General features: G+C 40.4%; 1 protein-coding gene across 2 annotated transcripts in view; it reads right to left on the bottom strand.

Annotated features, from left to right (window-relative positions):
• Positions 1-22520, bottom strand: part of HAP2 (hapless 2) — a 126199-nt gene that overhangs the window by 1908 nt on the left and 101771 nt on the right. Inside the window, exon 16 of one of the 2 annotated variants that reach the window (XM_088949774.1) lies at positions 17326-17441. In XM_088949774.1, coding sequence (XP_088805900.1) covers positions 17326-17441 — 116 coding nt within the window. Of the gene's footprint in view, positions 1-17325; positions 17442-17947; positions 18080-22520 lie in introns of those variants that run through there. The other variant, XM_088949775.1, reaches the window with a different exon arrangement.

The raw sequence follows: 22520 nt of genomic DNA on the forward strand, positions 1-22520 counted from the left end.
ACCACTACCACCACTACCACTACCATTACCACTACCACTACTGCCACGACCACGACCACGACCACTACGACCACTACCACTACCACAATCACGACTACTATGACAATGACCACTATGACCATTACCACTACCATGACCACGACCACGACAATGACGAATATGACTACGACTATGACTACGACTACGACTACGACTACAACTATGACTATGACTATGACTACGACTACAACTATGACTATGACTATGACTACGACGACGACTACCACTACTACCACGACTACTACTACTACTACCACTACTACCACTACTACCACTACTACTACTACTACTACCACCCCCACCACCACCACTACTACTACTACTACTACTACCACCCCCACCACCACCACTACTACTACTACTACTACTACCACGACTGTCACCACCGCTACTACTACTACTACGACTATCACTACCACTACTACTACTACTACTATTACTTTTTATTTTCTTCTTTTCCTATAACAAAAATAAGGGTTCTGCCCCTATATTTTTTGAATTTTATTTTCCTTCTTCTCATGAATATGTTGATTTTCTAAACTTTAATATGAAATTTATACTTTTCTTATGAACATCAAGAATAATCATTAAAGAAATATGGTTATGATGCCTAGGGAACTACCCTAGGATCTATGTTTTTAACATAAAAAATCCATTGCTTAGGCGATTAGGCAACAAGGTGACAAGCCACCTCCCAGTCGCTTAGCCTAGCTTTGGCGCCTTGAAAACTATGACTGCAATATCTTAAAAAAAAAAAAGGAAATCAATTGGCCAAGGAAAGAGTGTTGTATCCTCCAGTGTCTGGTTACATCAAATCCACTTCCAACAAAATCCCATTAAATTACTAAGAAAAGATCATTACCAGATTTAGGACAAAACCTAGACCTATTAAACCTGAAACTAGATTGTTTGTATAAGAAATAATCCCTCTTACCATCTGTGAAAACACCTTATATAATTTTAGTCTCACAAGTCACATTCAAAAGAAAATTAAAAACCGGAAATCACCTAAACAAAAGTAAATCACAAATTTACTATATAATTATGGAAATTATCACGGCCACCTAGTAGTCTAGCACCTCCTGATAAACTTTTTTTTTTTATTAGTAAGTGGTAACTTTTATTAATTATGTCTTTCTATAATCTATACATCCATGCTTAGGTTTGAGACAACTCCATCTACCCTACTATAATATTCATATTACAATTTGGCCCATAAAATCTCTTCCCTGTATACTCCTTGTTCTGGTAGTTGGTCAGCAAGAGAATAGGCTGACCTTTGGACCCACTTTAACGTTGTCTCCATCTCTCTAGACCTTTGATTTCCCTCATTGCATGTCTATGCGACCACAAAGCTTTCTCCCTTATCAAATTCAAAACTACTTTGGAGTCTCTTTCAATTTCTAGCTTCCTAAGATTTAGGATTCTTGCTAGCCAAGTCTTGTAAAGCAGCTAGCAATTGAGCCCTCAAAAAGTGTCCGTGACAAGCTGGATCTGAGAAGATTGCCAATATGGTGCTATTTTCTTTCTAAAAACACTGCCTACCCCAGAATGTCCAGGATCCCCTTAAGGATCTGCGATTGAAACTTAACTTCACTTGGTCCTTGCTAAGCTATTCCAACCGTGCCATCCTCATGAAATGTTTTCCATAAAGGAAAGGGAAAAAAGATCCATTGTTTTCACCCAATGCACCATTTTCTCTGTTACCCTTTCAATAATTGCCTCTTTGGTGCTTTTCTTCCCAGTGAATAATCTTGCATTTCTTTCTTCCCAAATTGTACAAAGTGTTGTCCTAGTGCATTGCCACATGATTCTCCCTCTTCTTCTTAGCATTGTAAAGGTAATCAAAGAGAATAAACTGACTAGATCTATTAGGGGTGTCCATCTACAACCAAGAGTAATAAAAACCACTGTCAAGTACAAGAAACAAATGAGCGTAAGACTAGTAAATGGTGTGCAGTCTCTCCACTAGCATAGCAAAGGACACACAAAAGGGGATAAGCACCAGCTCGACTTCTTTTTCCGGATTGTTATAAGTGTTGAGTTTTCTATGAAATATCCCCCAACAAAAGGTCCTAGTTTTAGGGTGAATAGGTCTACTCAATCTCTTTGATCGGAAATGCTAGTGGTAAGATGAGGGAGGAGGTAAGAAAGTTGAAGAAAGAGGTAGAAGAGAAGGACCTCAAGGAACTAGTTGTCCAAATACAAGTATTTGGGATAGAACAGTCCAAAAAAATATCTAATCAAGGATGAAAAATCACAACGTATTGGGGCATATTGGATATGCTCCTATTACAGGTGTTTCGGGGTCTGATCTGGTTCAAGGGGTAGATGGGCCTTAAACTGACCCCCCTGAAACAGTTTGAAAAAGTAGTCGATCAAGACTACAATCAGTCTTGAATTCGAAAGTAAAAGAAAAGATTTCAAAAGAAGAAAAGAAGAAGAAGAGAGGGAGAAAAGCAGAAACACACGAAGGGTATTAGAAAAGAAAGAGAGGGCCAATGTCAATAGTCTGCCGACCCACTCTTAATATTTATATATGTTGACTAATTGTAAAAGGGCTGAATTGCCCTTATTGCTTACATGGCAAATAAACTAATAATAAAGTTGAAATAACAAGCTGTAACAACAAAACAGAAATAACTACCAACAAACACTGACATAAACAGAAAATATATGCTATGCTGCCATACGAACACAGTGGGGACCACAGCAGTGGGGACCACAGCAGTGGGGACCACAGCAGTGGGGTCCACATCAGTGTTCTCTACACTCCCCCTCAAGTTGGGAATAGATATTTGTCATTCCCAACTTGCATAGGTCTGCCTCTAATTTCTTCCTTGGAACAGCCTTGGTGAGAAGATCTGCGAAATGCATGCTGGAGGTGATATACGGGAGACACATCTTGAGACAAAACCCTTTCTCTGACAAAATGTCGATTGACTTTGATATGCTTTGTTCTGTCATGTTGTACCGAATTATGAACTATATTAATAACAGACTGATTATCACAATACAACATTAAGGGCTTCTCATAATCAATACCCAATTTTTCAAATAATGACTTCAGCCACACCATTAGCCATAGATCTATATTCAGCTTCAGCACTAGAACGAGACTCCTCCAGGACTACCACTACCACTTCCACTTTCACTACCATTACCAGTACTACTACCACTGTGACTACGACTACGATGACGACGACTACGAAACCCTTTCTCCAACAAAATGTCGATCGACTTCGATATGTTTTGTTCTGTCATGCTGTACCAGATTATGAGCTATATTAATAATAGTCTGATTATCACAATACAACATTAAGGCTTCTCATAATCAACACCCAATTCTTCAAATAATGACTTTAGCCATAGGATTTCATCCACATCATTAGCCATAGATCTATATTCAGCTTCAACACTAGAACGAGAAACAACACTTTGTTTTTTATTCCTCTAGGAGACAAGGTTACCTCCTACAAAGGCACAATATCCTGAGGTAGACATTCTGTCATCAACACTCCCAGCCCAATCAGCATATATATAGAACTCTATCTTCATGTAATCATTATTCTTAAATAATATACCTCTACCTAGACATCTCTTCAAGTAAGCTAATATTCTCTCAACTGCAAGGAGGTGAGTAGTTCTAGGAGAGTGCATATATTGACTGACAACGCCGACTCCATAACTGATGTCCAGTTGTGTGAGGCAAAGATAGATGAGTTTTCCATCTAACTATTGGAACATAACTTTGTCTTCAAGAGGCTCTCCACCCTCTACAATGATCTTGTGATTCTGTTCAATAGGGGCATTTGCAGGCTTAACACCCAACTTTCCAGTTTCTGTTAATAGATCTAGAACATACTTCCTTTGAGAAATAAAGATCCCGTGTTTAGATCTAGCAACATCAATACTCAAGAAGTATCGTAGCTCTCCCAGATCTTTCACCTCAAACTCTTAATGTAGGAGTTGTTTAAGAGACTCAATCTCACTGTTATCATTCCCTGTCACCACAATATCATCCACATATACAACAAGCAAGGTCAAGGAAGAATCCACTCTTTTAATGAACAATGTATGGTTTGACTGGGCTATACATAGCCAAATTTTTCAAGGGCTTGTCTGAATCTATCAAACCAAGCTCTGGGGGACTGCTTTAGTCCATACAAGGCCTTTTCAGCCGACAAACCTTCTTGTCTCTGCATCATAAAATCCAGGAGGTAATTGCATGTAAATTTCTTCCTGTAAGTCTCCATTGAGGAAGGAATTTTTAACATCCATCTGGAACAAGGGCCAAGAATAACTGGCTGCAAGGTATAACAGAACTCGAATAGTGGTCATCTTTGCCACTAGAGAAAAAGTCACCAAGTAGTCTACACCATAAGTCTGAGTAAATCCCTTTGCAACTAACCGGGCCTTATATCTTTTAATGGAACCATCAACATTATCTTTCACAGTAAATACCCATCTGCACCCAGCCGGTTTTTTTCCTTTAGACTGGTCATCTAGCTCCCAAGTATTATTCCTCAGAAGGGCATCCATTTCAACCTTCATTACATCTTTCCACTCGGGAACTGATAAGGCTTCCTGCACTGTTCTAGGAATAGGAATATCAACAATGGATGTGAGAAAGGACCTGTAAGAGGGAGATAGGCGATTATAGGACAAAAACTGGGAAATGTAGCGAGCTATGGATGTGGTGCAACGCCGTTTGCCTTTACGGATTACAATATGGAGGTCAAGGTCATCTAAAGAAGGTAAAGTAGCAATAGTGGAAGGTATCTCAGGGAAACCTGGATCTGATAAAGGGACTGTGGTACCTGGATCTGGATCTGTAGAAGGAACTGGGGCTAACCTGGACTGCTGATGGCCAAAATCAACTTGCCTCCACCACCTGTGATAGACTCTCAAATCCTGGCACCTCTGACAACCCTCTCCATTACATCCCTCATCACTCAATGGAATGGGTAAAGAAACTTCTGACGAGTTAACCCCACTCTCATTACTCTCCCCCTAAGGAAAAACCCTAGGGTAATAAGGTACCTCCTAAAAGAAAGTAACATCCATCGAGACAAATTTCCTCCCGAAAGTAGGTTCATAGCAGCAATAACCCTTTTGAGTTTGTGCATAACCGAGAAAGATGCATTTGGAGGCCTTAGGATCAAATTTGGAACGATGAGGTCCAAGAATCTGAACAAAGCAAGTACAACCAAAGGTTTTAAGGGGAACAACAAATAATTCTTTATCGGGGTATAGAAGGGTAAAGATAGGCTTCATGTCAAGAACCCATAAAGGAACTCGATTAATGAGATACACTACTGTAAGAATAGCATCGCCCCAGAAACGGATAGGCACATTGTAGTTAAACATAATGCTTCTAGCCACCTCCAATATGTGTCTATTCTTCCTCTCGACAACCCCATTCTGATGTGGTGTATAAGGACAAGTACTCTGGTGAATAATCCCATGATCAAGTAGATAAGAGGCCAGTGACCTAGTAAAGTATTCTTTCGCATTATTGGATATGAGGGTTTTGATTTTGACCCCAAACTGGGTTAAATCATTTGATGAAAGGTCAGTGTCAGAGTAGGAACCTCATCTCGAGAACGCATAAGGTAAACCCAAGAAAAACGGGTATAGTCATCAACAAACAACAAGAAATATCTGTACCCCCCCATAGAAGGGATGTGATACGGGCCCCAAACATCGGTGTGCACAACATCAAAAGAATTACTACTTCTTTTATTACTCAAGGAATAAGATGTTCTACAATGCTTTACAAGCTCACAACTCTCACATCTCAAATTTGACATTTGAACAGACTCAAACAAATTAGGAAACAAACTTTTCAAAGACTGAAAGGATAAATGACCTAACCGATTATGCCAAAGCATAACCGAACTGACAGACTGAGAAACAAAAGACTTCCTATCTTCATGATTTTTCCAACGAGAACTCTCTCCAAGCAGATAGATGTCATTCGTCTCATGGCCTGTCCCAATCACATTCCTTGTCTCCAAGTCCTGAAAAATACATCGGTCAGGGAAGAAGGTTACTGGACAATTTTGATATTTTGTAATACTACTGACTGAAAGAAACTTAGAATCAAGCTTAGGAACATGCAAAACTGAAGATAAGGAAATGGTATTAGACAACTTGATGTCTCCCTTTCCAGAAATGGGAACAAGGGAACCATCAACAATGGACACTTTATCTCTACCAGGCGATAAGTGATAGGTAGTGAACAGTGATGGCAAGCTAGTCATATGGTTAGATGCACCTGAGTCTATTACCCAACAATGTTTATTGTTACTTGGAGTTGAAGCATGGTAAGCTGAGGCCTGAGTACTTGAATGAGCAAAGGCTGATGTGGAAGGAGCTGATGATTACTGAGATGATTGAGCTGAATTCCCAATTTCCTTTTCCAACTGTGTTAGGGCAGCCCGAACAACAACTAAGGTGTCTAGAGGTGTACCTTTTGTGCCCGATGAGGATGCAAAATCGGTATTAACAGCCATATGGGCATTACCCCTTTTGTTCCTCAGTTTTGCTGGGACTAGATGAGGGTGCAACTTCCAACATGTGTCTTTAGTATGCTTAGGTTTCTTGCAATGTTCACACACTAGATCCCTCTTATCTTCCTTCTTTATATCCCTTTTTGTATCATCCCCAGACTTAGGTTTAACTGCTGCCAAGGCTGGTGGGAAGGGCTGATGCTGCATCATAACCTTTTTCCTAGTCTCTTCACTATGCACCAATGAGTAGGCTTGAGATAAGGTCACACTGTCCTTGTTAGTATTTGCTGTTTCACAATATCATAGTCAAGATTCAGACCAGCTAGGAATTCAAAAACCCTATTACTTTCAACTTGCTTTCTATGAGTCTATGCATCCTTCTGACTTTCCCACTCAAGTGTTTCTAGGTGGTCAATTTCATGCCACAAAGATTTCAAAGTAGAGAAGTAAAGGAGACTGGTTTCTCTCCTTGATTATGGTTATTAGCCTCATACTTCAATTCATAGGCCCTAGCAACATTAAGGGGTTGGGAGTAGGTCTTTTTCATAACATCCCACATTTCCTTGGCTGTTTTTGCCCACAAATAGTTTCGGCTGATATGTGGCTGCATAGAGTTGCACAGCCATGTCATAACCAAATAGTTTTCCTAAACCCATTTGGTATACATTTGGTCCTCCATAGATGGTTCTTTCACATCTCCCAACAGGTAGCTAAGTTTTCTTCTACCCCCAATACCCATCATGGCCGATTAGGCCCATTCCAAGTAGTTGGATCCATCAAACTTCACAGTTGTAATCTGAAGTGCATTCTCAGACATGTTACCAGAATTGCTAGTCCCAAAAACACGTTCCCCCTGATTTTTGAACTCCATTCTTGGTTAAGAATTAGCAACAAAAACTTTTGAAGCTACTATAATAGAAAACAGCACCTAAACAATTGATAACAGCCAGCCTAGGTCTTCCACAAACAAGGGAAAAACAAAATTCTGTATGAACCCAGTTCAGATCTAATCTGAAACCAACAACAGTTCTGAATTTTAAGGTTTTGAAGAAAAACAGAATTCTGTATGAACCCAGTTCAGATCTGATCTAAAACCAACGACAATTCTGAATTTTAGGGTTTTCTCTCAAAACCCTAAAGAGAAAAGAAAGATTTTCCAGCCGCACCTCTTAGAGTAGACCAAGATGGTTCTTTCAAGGTTATTTTCAAGCAAAAACTTACTTTATGAAAGAAAATCTCTGGCCGCCACCTTCTGTCTGATGTAGAACCCTAATCCTGAGGATCCGAAGCCTTTTCTAATTCCTCCAGACTACTGGAGCTCTCCCAACCTTCTACAATCTTCTTAGTAGTAGCCGCACACTACCAGTAGCCTCCAAGAATCAGCCGATCCTTCTTAGTCTTCTAGCCCTAGGAAACTCTCATGTGGTTGGCTGGATCAGACTCACATGAGAAACCCTAATCCTTGCTCTAATACCAAGTAGTCCATCAAGACTACAATCAGTCTTGAATTCGAAAGTAAAAGAAAAGATTTCAGAAGAAGAAAAGAAGAAGAGAGGGAGAAAAGCAGAAACACACGAAGGGTTTTAGAAAAGAAAGAGAGGGTCAATGTCAATAATCTGCCGACCCACTCTTAATATTTATATATGTTGACTAATTGTAAAAGGGCTGAATTGCCCTTATTGCTTACATGGCAAATAAACTAATAATAAAGCTGAAATAACAAGCTGTAACAACAAAACTGAAATAACTACCAACTAACACTGACATAACTAACAGAAAATATATGCTATGCTGAAATACGAACACAGTGCGCAACCTATTAGAGTTAAGGGTTAATATCGTAATATCCACAACCACTGCCCTAGCAAGGAGGTTTTCCTATTAAATTTCTCAAACCTAACTCCCTTTTCTCTTCCCTATACATATTCCCCACTTTACAAAATGATATTTTTTTGTTTTCTCCCAGTTTCCATAAGGAATTGCTCATGTTTTTATTCATATCCTCTTAACCACTAACTCTGGAATCCTAAAAACAGTGAGACAGTAGACCGGAAGGCTAGACATGTAGTTTCTTTTCTACATGGCTAGCTTCTTAGATGATTTCTCCACCTGCAGTGCAAAAATTGGCCAACTTAGGGTTTCCCCCTAAAGGAATCCCAAGACATTTCATTGGCCAAGTGACAACTGAACACCTAGGACTGTTGCATAAGATCCAATCTTGTCTGAGTCTATATTTATTCTGACAAGGCAACTTTTATCTAAGTTGCAAATAGTCCATTATCTTATACTTGCATCATTCTTCCTCAGTTTCAAAAAAGAAAAAAAAAAATGTAATTGAGTTTCTTGAAGTGGGCAAGGATGAATAATTGTACAAGAATTTCAACATAGGTTTAGTATTGTCATCATCCACAGGAAGAAATTTTGTTGTGAAGAATTCTGTAAGAAATCGTGGTTTCCCAGAAAAGGAATCGCTATTTCAACATATTTTTGACATGTAATGAATCCTTTCATTGAACATTTGGGTTACAGTTTCTGGAATTTCTTTTTAGGTTTCATGTTGAACATCCAAATATAGCACCGGGTTTGCAATAGGTCTTGGTTACTTTGTTCAAGTAGAAGATCAAGACCCTAATCAGTCTTGAATCCTAATAGGTTTTAGGTTTGCAAAACAGAAGAAAAAGAGAGAGAGAAAGGAGAGAGAATAGAAGAGAAACAAGAGAACACAAGTTGTTGAAAGGAGGGACAGATTCTGACAGATCTGCCGCCGCCACTGCCTTAATATTTATAGGTTATGTTTAGTACATAATGGAAAGGACACATCTACCCTTGGTACTTACATAATAAATAAAGTAAATAAAAGCTGAAACAAATAATAACTGAAACAAATAACTACACTGCTGTCCTACGAACACAGTGGGGACCACTGCAGTGGGGCCCACATCAGTGTTCTCTACACTCCCCCTCAAGTTGGGAGTAGATATCTATCATGCCCAACTTGGATAGGTCTGTCTCTAACTTCTTCCTTGGTACAGCCTCGGTGAGGATATCCGCGAGCTGCATATTAGATGTGATGTACGGAAGACACACTTCTTGTGATGTGACCCTTTCTCGCACAAAATGTCGATCAACTTCGATATGTTTAGTTCTGTCATGCTGCACTGGGTTGTGGGCTATATTAATAGCTGCCTGATTATCACAATACAGCATTAAGGGCTTTTCATAGTCAATACCCAACTCTTCAAGTAGTGGTCTCAGCCATAAGATTTCAGCCACTCCATTAGCCATTGACCTGTATTCCGCTTCAGCACTGGAGTGGGAAACAACACTCTGCTTCTTACTCCTCCAAGAGACAAGGTTACCTCCCACCAGGGCACAATATCCAGAGGTAGACCTTCTGTCATCAACACTTCCAGCCCAATCGGCATCTGTATAGGCTTCCACCCTCATGTGATTATTGTTCTTGAGCAATATACCTCTACCCGGGCAGCTCTTCAAGTATGCTAATATTCTCTCTGCCGCAAGAAGATGAGAAGTTCTAGGGGAGTGCATGTACTGGCTAACAACACTAACTGCATAGCTGATATCCGGCCGAGTGAGGTAGAGATATAGAAGCTTTCCAACCAACCGTTGAAACATAACTTTGTCTTCAAGAGGCTCCCCACCCTCTGCACTAATCTTGTGATTTTGTTCGATGGGTGTATCAGCCGGCTTAACACCCAACTTTCCAGTTTCCGCCAACAGATCTAGAACATATTTTCTCTGAGAGATAAAAATCCCCTGCTTGGATCTAACAACCTCAATGCCCAAAAAGTACCGTAGTGCACCAAGATCTTTCACCTCAAACTCTTGATGGCGGAGCTATTTGAGGGACTCAATCTCATGACTGTCATTTCCTGTCACCACAATATCATCAACATATACTACCAGTAGTGTCAGAGAGGACTCCACCCTCTTGATGAATAGTGTATGATCTGACTGGGCCTATACATAACCAAACCTTCCAAGGGCTAATTTGAACCTATCAAACCAGGTTCTAGGTGACTGCTTCAAACCATACAATGCCTTGTTCAGTCGGCAAACCTTCTTACCTGTCTCTGTATCATAGAATCCAGGGCAACTGCATGTAAACCTCTTCTTGTAAGTCTCCATTCAGAAAGGCATTTTTAACATCCATTTGAAACAAGGGCCAAGAATGATTTGCTGCAAGGAATAATAAAACTCGAATGGTGGTCATACTAGGGCAAAGGTCTCCAAGTAGTCTATACCATAAGTCTGAGTGAGCCCCTTTGCAACCAGCCGGGCTTTGTACCTTTCAATAGAGCCATCAGCATTATGCTTCACAGTGAACACCCATCTGCATCCCATCGGTTTCTTTCCTTTTGGTGGGTCAACCAGTGCCCAAGTATTATTCTTCAACAGGGCATCCATTTTGACTTGCATTGCATCTTTCCATTTTGGAACTGATAAGGCTTCTTGCACTGTTCTTGGAATGGGGACATCGGCAATGGAAGTGAGATAGGACTGGTAAGATGGTGATAAATGATCATAGGATAAGAACTGTGAGATGCTGTGAGCTGTAGAAGTGGTGCAATGTCGTTTCCCTTTGCGAATGGCAATAGGGAGATCAAGGTCATCCACAGGAGGGGAAGTGGCAATAGTGAGAGGTATCTCAGTAGGCTCTGGATCTGGAGCCGCAGAAGGAACTGGAGCTGGCCGGGACTGCCGAAGGCTAGGATCAACCTGCCTGCATCGCCTGTGATAGACTCTCAACTCCGGCTCCCTCTGACCACCTCACCACTACAACCTTCATTACCCAGTGGAATAGGCAAAGGAACAACCCCACTTCTACCAGCCCCACTTCCACTCTCACTGCTCTCCCCCTGAGGAAAGAAACTCAAAACAACCCCACTCTCACTACTCTCCCCTTGAGGAAAGAAACTCAAAACAGCCCCACTCTCATTGCTCTCCCCCTGAGGAGAAACCCTAGGATAATAGGGTGTCTCCTCAAAGAATGTGACATCCATGGAGACAAACCGGATCATAGCAGCAATAACCCTTTTGAGTTTGTGCATAACCAAGGAAAATGCATTTGGAGGCCTTAGGTTCAAATTTGGAATGATGAGGCCCGAGAAGATGAACGAAACAGGTACAACCAAAGGTTTTAAGGGGAACAATGAACAACTCCTCGTCTGGGTATAGACGGGAAAAGGGGGTTCTCAGATCAAGGACCCGGGAAGGAACTCGATTAATGAGATAAACTGCCGTGAGGATAGCATCACCCTAGAAGCGAATAGGTACATTGGAGGTAAACATAATGCTTCTAGCCACCTCCAAGATATGCCTATTCTTCCTTTCGGCAATGCCGTTTTGCTGTGGTGTAAGTGCTCTGGTGAATAACTCCATGGCTAAGAAGGTAGGAGGTCAATGGCTGAGCAAAGTATTCCTTTGCATTATCAGATCTAAGGACTTTGATTTTGGTCCCAAACTGAGTGAGAACCATCTGATGGAAGTTTTGGGTCAGAGCAGGAACCTCATCCCGAGAACGCATAAGATAGACCCAAGAAAACCGGGTATGGTCATCAACAAACAATAGAAAATATCTGTACCCACCCATAGAAGAGATATGATATGGCCCCCAAACATCAGTATGCACAATATCAAAAGAGGAATTACTCCTTTTATTACTTAAAGAATAAGAGGTTCTACAATGTTTGGCAAACTCACAACTCTCACACCTCAACTTTGATAACTCAACAGACTCAAATAAAGCAGGAAACAGACTCTTCAAAGACTTAATAGACAAATGACCTAATCGGTTATGCCAAAGCATAACCAAACTCACAGATTGGGAAACAAAAGACTTCTTATCCACTGACTCCTCCCGACGAGAACTCTCTTCAAGCAGATAGATCCCGTTCGTCTTACGGCCAATCCCAATCACCTTCCTCGTCTCCAAATCCTGAAAAACACATCGGTCAAGGAAAAAGGTTACTGAACAGTTCATGTGTTTGGTAATACTACTAACTGAAAGCAGGTTAGTATCAAGCTTAGGAACATGCAAGACAGAAGATAAAGAGATAGTATCCGATAGCTTGATGTCCCCCTTTCCCGAAATGGGAACAAGAGAGCCATCAAAAATGGATACTCTATCTCGGCCAGAGGACAAGTGATAAGAAGTGAACAAAGATGGCAAGCTAGTCATATGGTCAGATGCACCTGAATCTATTACCCAACAGTGATCAGTATTACCTGGAGCTGAAGCATGGTAAGCTGAGGCTCGAGTACCTGAATGTGCAAATGCAGATATGGCAGGAGCTGATGGTGACTGAGATGGCTGAGCTGAACTCCCAACTTCCTTTTCCAACTGTATGAGGGCAGCCCGTACAGCAACTGAAGTCTCTAGGGATGTGCCTGATGAGGATGTTGAATCAGTGTTCATTGCCATATGAGCATTACCCTTTTTATTTCTTAGTTTTGTTGGGACCAAGTGAGGATGTAGCTTCCAACAAGTATCTTTTGTGTGCTTGGGTTTCTTGCAATGTTCACATACCAGATCCCGTTTATCTTCCTTCTTCCGGTCCCTTTTTGAGTCACCCCCTGGCTTGGGTTTAATAGCTGTCAAGGTTGGGAAAGAGGGCTGAGGCTGCATCATGACTTTCCTCCTGGTCTCTTCACTATGCACCAGGGAGTATGCTTGAGAGAGGGTCACACTATCTCTTGTCAATATCTATTGTTGCACAATGTCATATTCTGAATTCAAACCAGCCAGAAACTCAAATACCCTATTCGTCTCAACTTGCTTTCTGTGAGTCTGTGCATCTTTGGGACTCTCCCACTCAAGGGTCTCTAGTGGTCAATCTCATGCCACAAGGATTTCAAGGTAGAGAAGTAGACAGGAACTGGCTTCTCTCCTTGTTTAAGGCTGTTCACCTCACACTTCAGTTCATAGGCTCTGGCAACATTAAGGGGTTGGGAATAGGTTTCTTTCACAACATCCCATATCTCTTTGGCTGTCTTTGCCCACAAGTAATTCTAGCTGATATGTGGCTGCATAGAATTACACAACCATGCCATAACCAAATAGTTCTCTTGAACCCACTTGGTGTATGTTGGGTCCTCCTTGGAAGGTTCTTTCACATCTCCCAAGAGGTAACCCAGTTTTCCCCTTCCTCCAATAGCCATCATGGCTGATTGCGCCCACTCCAAATAATTTGACCCATCAAATCTCATAGTTGTAATCTGAAACCCGATTTCAGATATACTACCATAACTGTGGTTTCCAAAACTACTTTCTCCTTGACCCTTAAACTCCATCTTTGGTCAAGATTCAGTGGCTACAAACTGTTAGAGCAACTATACCAGAAAACAGAGTCAAACAAGCAAGTCTGAAATCTGATCCGAAACCAACACAAATCTGATCTGATCTGATCCGATCTGAAACCAACCCAAATCTGATCTGAAATCAATTGCCTATCACAGTATATGCAAGAAATCAACTCAAATCTGATCTGAAACCAATCGGCATGCACAGTACCAGGCAGCCTATCAATCTGAGATGTTATTTTCTGAAATCACTACTATGGGGCCCACTACTGCGAGAGCAAAATTAGGGTTTCAACTGTAGGTCTGAAGTAAGTGCTCAGCTGCACTCTCCAAGCAGTCCGCACAAGTGGGACTTGTCGTAGGGCAATATGAAACCCTAAAAACTAATCACCTTTGAAGAGGGGGGTTCGGCCCAACAGTCAAACCCTAGAAACAAACTTAAACACAGTTCGGCAAGCCAAACCCTAGAACAAACTTGAACACAGTTCTGCCCCTCTTTCTAGATAGGTCCAACCTATCTCGACTGATTGCAGTCTCTGAAACTTAGTGTAAAAAAAAACTTACTTATGTACTTCGGTTTACTGTCTTCTAGGGTTACCTGAACCCTAACCTTCGCTGCCTCTTCTTGATTACCAACTCTCTGCAAGCCGCGACAAGTCTTCAACTGCTGCGAACCTCTCTTGGTAATCTCCAAGATTCAGCCACCGAAAAACTTCTTCAAAGCTTCCAGCCCTAGTTAGTCCTCATGTGGTCGGTTGGACTAGACACACATGAGAAGCCCTAGATAGGCTCTGATACCAAGTAGAAGATCAAGACTGTAATCAGTCTTGAATCCTAATAGGTTTTAGGTTTGCAAAACAGAAGAAAAAGAGAGAGAGAAAGGAGAGAGAATAGAAGAGAAACAAGAGAACAAAAGTTGTTGAAAGGAGGGACAGATTCTCACAGATCTGCCGCCACCACTCTCTTAATATTTATAGGTTATGTTTAGTACATAATGGAAAGGACACATCTGCCCTTGGTACTTACATAATAAATAAAGTAAATGAAAGCTGAAACAAATAACAACTGAATTAACAAACTGACTCAAACTGACACTACTATAACTGAAACAAATAACTACACTGCTGTCCTACGAACACAGTGGGGACCACTGCAGTGGGGCCCACATCAGTGTACTCTACAGTTCATACTTGGTTAGATGGGAGGTTGTGTGTAGGAATCTTCAACAAGGAGGATTGGGTATCGGTAGCATGGATAAAAAGAATAAGGCCTTGCTAGGGAAATGGCTTTGGAGGTGGCCAGTGGAAAGGGACAGACTATGGCATGAAGTAATAGCCAGCAAACATGGCCTCACCTTGGAAAGCTATTCATAACATTCTACCTCACTTTCTCCGCTTCATTGGATATGATGTCTGCTTTGGGATTTCTGTTAAATTTTGGGAGGATACTTGGGCTGGTTCTTGTCCGTTAATGGAACTACTCCCCTCATTATACTTCGTTTCTTTGTACAAAAATGAGTTTGTGTTAAGCTTTGTTTTTTCCCCTTTAAATCCTGTGGGACTCAGTTGGGACTTTGGATTCTGTAGATGCCTTAGGGATAGCAAAATTTTGGCTTGTCTAGACCTTCTATAACTCCTTCAAAATGTTTTTCTTAGAACCTGGTAAACCTGATAAACGGATCTGGGCCCCTAACACTGAGGGTTTGTTTTCTTGTGCTTCTTTGTTCAAGACCACTTGTGATTCCTCAGTTTCTTCCTTTCCCTTCAAAGAGCTTTGGTGTAGACCCACTCCAACCAAGGTAAGGGCCTTCTGCTGGGAAGTAGTTCATGGGAAGGTAAATATTATGGACTTGCTTCAAAAGAGAAGACCTATCTCCTGTCTCTCCCCAAACTAGTGTGTCTTATGCAAATCCAGTAATGAGAGTTGTTGTTGCTTACTGATTTCCAACCCCTTTGTTGCAGATTTTTGGCTTTGGTTTTCTTCTTTGTTTGGGTGCAGGTGGACAATACCTACGGAGGTTACTATGTTATTTGATCCCTCCTGTTTTACTAGGCCAAAGAAGAGAGGGAGGATAATGTGGAGATGTGCCGGAGCAACTTTGATTTGGACCATTTGGCAAGAGAGAAATGCAAGAATCTTCTCAGAGAAGGAGAGAAGCAAGGAAGAAATTAGGATTTGTATGATGGTTAGGGTGACCCACTGAATCAAGACTTCGGAGTTGCTCTTCCAGTTTACCTTTGATGATATTTGGAGGAATTGGGAAGTAGTTGCTAAAAGCTCCAAGAGAAAGGACAGAGTGGAGGTGGTCTGGATACCACCAAGTGAAGGTTTTCTTAAATCGAATTTTGATGGGAGTAGCTGAGGTAATCCAAGCCCTTCAAGAATTGGAGGGGTGGTGAGAGATGAAGAAGGTAAACTTATAGCACTTTTTTTGGCCCTACGGGTATGGGGAACTCTTTCAAAGCCGAACTGCTGCTGCAATTCATGGTGTGCAGATTGTGAGCTAAACTTGACAAATGTGGTAACAGAAGGGGCTCGAAAGTGGTGGTGGAATGGCTAAGGAATCCTGAGTCTATAATTTGGTGCTACAGGAGTGAAATGAAAAAAATTACATGGCTAACCAGGAATATGAATTTAAGGATACAATGGGAGAGAAGATCAGCAAATGGGGTGATGGATGCTTTGGCTAAACAAGGGGTGAACAGGTCTATTTTATTCAGGGCACAGTTGTAACGTGTTTTTCTTTTGTATGAGAGGTAGCAGCTCGTGCCTCTCTAAGGGATGATTGTAAAGATTTTACATAAAGTATTTTAATAAAGCTCAAATTATTCATAAAAAAAAAAAGCTTTCCCTCTTGAATTGTAACTAGGACATTACTGTTGAACTTAGAGAAAACTTTAGAAACTGCAACTTCTATAATATGGATTTGTTTTACTACCAAACTAATGGTGTTAAGAAGAAACTAATGGTGTTAAGAAGAGTAAAGAGGTCTACATATAAAAGAAAATTAGAAACCGGAACTTACGAAAAATGTAAACCAGAATTTTACTACGAAAATAACATATTTCTAGAAGACTTAGACTGAGCACTACAACCACCTACCACCACCAATTAAATATCCCTTCATGGGTGGCTGGACTTCCAAGCCCTATTGAAGCCATATGCGGTCCACAAAAAATCCTAGTTTCCCAAAAACTTCTCTAAATTGTACATAACCTTTCTTTTGCACATCAATCACTCTTACCTTAGGATTCAGAGCACGCATTAAAGCCATAAGACTGTCCATACACATGGAAATTGACAGAGCACAATCAGGTGATTCATAAACAGTAAAAGCACACCAAGAGGAAAGTACAAATGGATAAGCAAAATTTTAATTACTATTTAATTTGTAATGGAGTATATATGTTAAAAGTTACATCTATTGACTCCATTACGATACACATACCTGCATGTTCTTCCAGTAAAAAAGTCTCCCATGCCATCCCACATTTTCTTCCACATGCTTTTGATAGACTCAAAGAAGCCATGTATACCAGTTTTGGGGGGTTGAAAAGGAGTAATCTGGAGAATGTAAAAAATACTTTGGATGATATATAGAAAAATTCATAAAAAAGCATATTTCTTTTTGAGAAAGTTAAAGTATATTCATTGAATATTAACAAAACCATGTACTTAAGATTGATATAAATTGGAAAATTTGAAAATAGCTCCCTATGTGGTGCTGTACATTAGTCTTTGTTAAAACACTAGTATTGAGAATAGGTGTGTATGACAATGAAAAGGTACCATTCCATAAAAAGAAAGGAACAAATACAGATGGAACATCATTTGTATTTCCTGGTAGAAAGCAAAGGAAATTGCAGTTTTTTAATTCCTATTCCTAATATGGGGACAGTATTTTTCTTCTCTCTGGTTTTCGTAGGGCCCTCCAAAGGGAAAATGTATGCTGCTGGAAAGACATGATACCACAAAGGCTTTGACCAATCAATACCCCCTCCGGTGAATTTTGATATATATCATAGTTAACCTTTCTCCAAATAGTGGAAGATGATAATGATCATTCTACTTGAATACTAGTACAAGATTTGTTGTAGTAGATGCTGGCAATGCTTCCTCCAGACCACGAAAAGTGAATCCTCCAAGAAAAGTCAAAATCCTCTGAGCTTCATTATGACAACATCGAGCTAAAAATCACCCTTCTGGTAAATTGCAGGCAATTAGAAGCATTGTTAATGTTCCTATTTTTCTTTTTTTAATATCTTACCTGAAAAGTAAAGCAAAGGTATGGCCTCAAAGATTCCATCAACATTTAGCATATACTTCCAGAGGTTCAATCCTGATGAACAAATTGATTGCCTCTTTAAAAAAATCTCTAAGAAGATAACAATGGCATTAGTCACACCTTTTTCTATAACTATGTAGGGATTGTAGGCAAAACCTAAGATAGGGAAAAGAACAACTAAATCATCCAATAACATGAAGAGAACATATACATATAGAAAAATAAGTTTGAGTTCTATAGATGCAAATTCAAAATATTCCACAAATTGTAAACCCATAGTTGTAGTACAAAAGGAAAAAAGGTTGAGCTAGCCCATTGTTGAGTTATTGGGCCAACTTTGTTTATTTTTTATTTACATAATTCAGTTAGGAAGTTATTGGGCCTTAGGCCCATTAGTTTATGTTAAGTTGTTTCTTTTTAGCTACTTACAAGTAGCTGACCTACTAAGGGCATACTTGTACTTGTACATTCTTTTTATGAAGTATATAATTAAAAGGAAGGGGGCGGCCAGAACTTATTCTTTTTGGCTTCCTCTCATTCTCTTTTATTTCTTCTTCTTTTCCTTTCTAGCTGAAACTTTTCTGTTCTCTCTTCTTTCTTCTTTCATAAAGTTTATATCAAAACAACTATCAAGCTTTTCTACTCCCATCAATATGTTCTTGTGAGGAAATTATGGAACACAAAATGGTATGACAAGTTTTAAGCAAGGCAGTCAAATGGAAGCATTTTGTCTTGTGATGTTGGGATATAATAAACCTTTACGCAAATTTAGTTTGAGGCTCAAATATTGTTACTTCAATCTCATATTTTGTTAATAAGTAAATGTTTTCGTTTGTCATGTATTTATGAAGTAGCCAAGACATGGCCATCTTTACTTCAACATCCATCTCTTATTGGTAAAAAACTCAACAGTTATGATTATATTTCTTAAGGTGATATAAATTTTTTTTGGTGACAGGTGGTGTAGCCAAAGCAAACTAGGCCAGCCTCAGTCTGATTCTGCAAGTTGTTTTAAGTTTTCTATTGGGTCCTTGTGCTGTTCAATTCCTGGGTTGGTTAATTCATGAAGAAACTGAAGAAAACAGGCATTGACAGTTCGGCAATGAGGGTTCTGAGAGTGAGAGTTTCGAACATTACACTCTCTCAGCACCCTAACACTATTTTATTAAGATAAATTTGAATAATTACAAGAAGGCCCTTAGTTGGGCAAGGAATTACAAAGAACATAATATAGAAAGGATGGGGCCCAAAATAAGGCCCATTACAGAAAAAAAAACATAAACAGTAAGGAAGAATAAACAGCTTATGGGCCATTCGGCCCATCTTCTCTATACTCCCCCTCAAGCTGAGCATAGATGTCAATCATGCCAAACTTGCTAGTATCATGCTGAAGTTTTACCTTGGGAATGCCTTTGGTGAGAAAATCTGCCAACTGTCCTTCAGATGTGATGAAGGGAAGACATACTTCACCCGAAGAGACCCTTTCTCTAATGAAGTGTCAATCAACTTCAATATGCTTAGTTCTATCATGTTGCACTGGGTTGTGAGCAATGTTGATGGCAGCCTGATTGTCACAGTACAACATCATTGGCTTGTCATGTTCAAGCCCAAGTTCCTCCATCAATGATTTTAGCCATAATAGTTAAGAAACTCCATGTGCCATGGCCCTGTATTCTGCTTCAGCAGAAGACCGAGCAACAACAGATTGTTTCTTGCTTCTCCAAGAAACAACATTACCAGCCACCAAGTTGCAATACCCAGAAGTAGATCTTCTGTCATCAATGTTTCCGGCCCAGTTAGCATCGGTGTAGGCTTCAAGTTTCATATGACCATGCTTGGCAAACAGAATTCCCTTTCCTAGGGAGCCCTTCAAATAACATAGAATTCGCTCTGCTGCTGCCATATGAGTGTCTCAAGGAGCATGCATGAATTGGCTAATGCAACTGATTGCATATGCAATATCTGGCCGAGTCATGCATAGGTACAAAAGTTCTCAAGAAGTCTCTAGAAGATTCCTTTGTCTTCTAACAATGTCCCATCTGAGGCAGAGAGTGTATGACTCATATCAATAGGAGTAGCAATTGGTCTAGCACCCATCTTTCCAGTTTTAGAGAGCAAGTCAAGAACATACTTCCTTTGGGAGATAAGAATCCCATCCTTGGATCGAGCAACTTCTATGCCAAGAAAGTATCTCAATTCCCCCAAATCTTTAATCTCAAACTCTGTATGAAGGAAGGATTTGAGATCATGAATTCCTAAAACATCATTACCAATCACAACAATATCATCTACATACACAATGAGGTATACTGCCAAAGGTCCACTCCTCATCACAAAAAGAGTATGATCAGATTGTGTCTGCACATAACCAAAGTTAACAAGTGCTGTTCTAAATCTCTCAAACCATGCTCTAGGGGACTGTTTTAGTCCATAAAGGGATTTCTTCAGCCTGCATACCTTTCCTTTCATATCAGTTCCATACATCCTTGGAGGAAGAGACATATAAACCTCCTCATGGAGTTCACCATTCAAAAATGCATTCTTCACATCCAATTGATAAAGGGGCCAATCAAAGTGAGCAACTAAAGATAGAAGAACCCTTATAGATGTCATCTTGGCAACATGTGCAAAGGTCTCCAGATAATCAATCCCATATGTCTGTGTATAGCCTTTTGCAACCAGCCTGGCCTTGTACCTTTCAATTGTGCTATTAGCTCGATATTTGATAGTAAAGACCCACTTGCAACCAACTGGGTCCTTCCCTTCAGGAAAATCAACTACTTCCCATGTGTCATTCTTGTGTCGGGCATCAATCTCAGATCTCATAGCATCCCTCCATTCTGGACTCTTAAGAGCTTCTGACACAGACCTGGGAATAGGGTTAGAAGCAACAGAAGAGAGATATGCAAAGTATGAAGGTGAAAGCAACCTGTAAGAAAGGTGCTTGGAAATGCAGTGTACAGTGCACTTCCGTTTTCCTTTCCTAACAGCAATGGGAATATCAAGGCCAGGGAAGGATGACTCCAAGGGTGCTGAAACTGTACTTGTTGTCTCATTTGTGACTGGAAGTGTATGAGGCTCATGTGTTGTAGGAGAAACAACCTGCTCATTTCTGGATCTTGCCTTTGATACACATTGGGATTGAGGATAGGATGAGGAGGTAGAGGTGGAAGGACATTGGGACAGGGAGAATGGAACGACTGATCAACCCTTGACTCATTTGAAGGAGAAGCAGACTCATCAAAAGATTCAACGGGGACAGGAAGAGGAAGAGCAAACACCTGTGACAAATCCTCCCCCTGTGGACAATGTCCTTTTGGAGAGAAACCATAAAAGGGGGAAAGCTCATCAAAGGTGACATCCATTGAGACATACCGAGTGCCAATCTTAGGATCAAAACAACAGTAACCCTTCTGTGTGGGGGAATAACCAAGGAAGATACACTTTTGGGCTTTGGGTTCAAATTTATGTGTTTGGACACTTGGAACATGAACATAACTGGTGCAGCCAAAGACACGAAGAGGAATAGGAAAAATGTCCTTGTCCGGATGAAGGAGATTGAAGGGAGACAAACCCTAAAACCCTGGATGGCATACGGTTAATAAGGTAGGTGGCAGTGAGAACAACATCACCCCAAAACCTTGTAGGAACATGTGAGGTAAATAAGATACTTCTTGCAACTTCAACAATATGCCTATTTTTCCTTTCAGCAACTCCGTTATGTTCTGGAGTCCTAACATAGGAGCTTTGATGAATAACCCCATGTCAGAGAGATAGCAAGATAAGTTCTTCTCAAAATATTCTTTTGCATTATCAGATATGGAAATCTTAATCCTGGTATCAAATTGTGTTAGAACAAATTCATGGAATTGTCTCACAAGTCTTGGAACTTCATCACGGGATTTCATCAGGAATATCCAAGTGAACCGAGAAAAGTCATCAATAAACAAGATAAAATATTTGTAGCCACCCATGGAGGGTAAGTGGTAAGGCCCCCACACATCAGAGTGCACAATATTAAAAGGAAAAGAAGATCTTTTATTGCTTAAAGGATAATTGTTTCTACAATGCTTTGATAACTCACAAGACTCACAGTGAAGACTGGACAAACTAATTCCCTTAAACAGTTCAGGGAATAGATGACACAAGGTAGAAAAAGACAAATGACCCAAACGACGATGACACAACATAATCCGACTAGTAGACTCTGAAGAAACAGACCCGAAAGCAACATTCCCAGGATGATCAGTGCATTGTCCTGGAGTATCAAGCAGGTATATTCCGTTCGCCTCATGGCCACTCCCAATCACCTTCTGAGACTCCAGATCATGAAAAACACAGTATGAAGGAAAGAAGGT

Source organism: Nelumbo lutea, chromosome 6, assembly GCF_056320005.1.
Source record: "Nelumbo lutea isolate HS-2025 chromosome 6, American lotus-T2T, whole genome shotgun sequence".
Classification (NCBI taxonomy): domain Eukaryota; kingdom Viridiplantae; phylum Streptophyta; class Magnoliopsida; order Proteales; family Nelumbonaceae; genus Nelumbo; species Nelumbo lutea.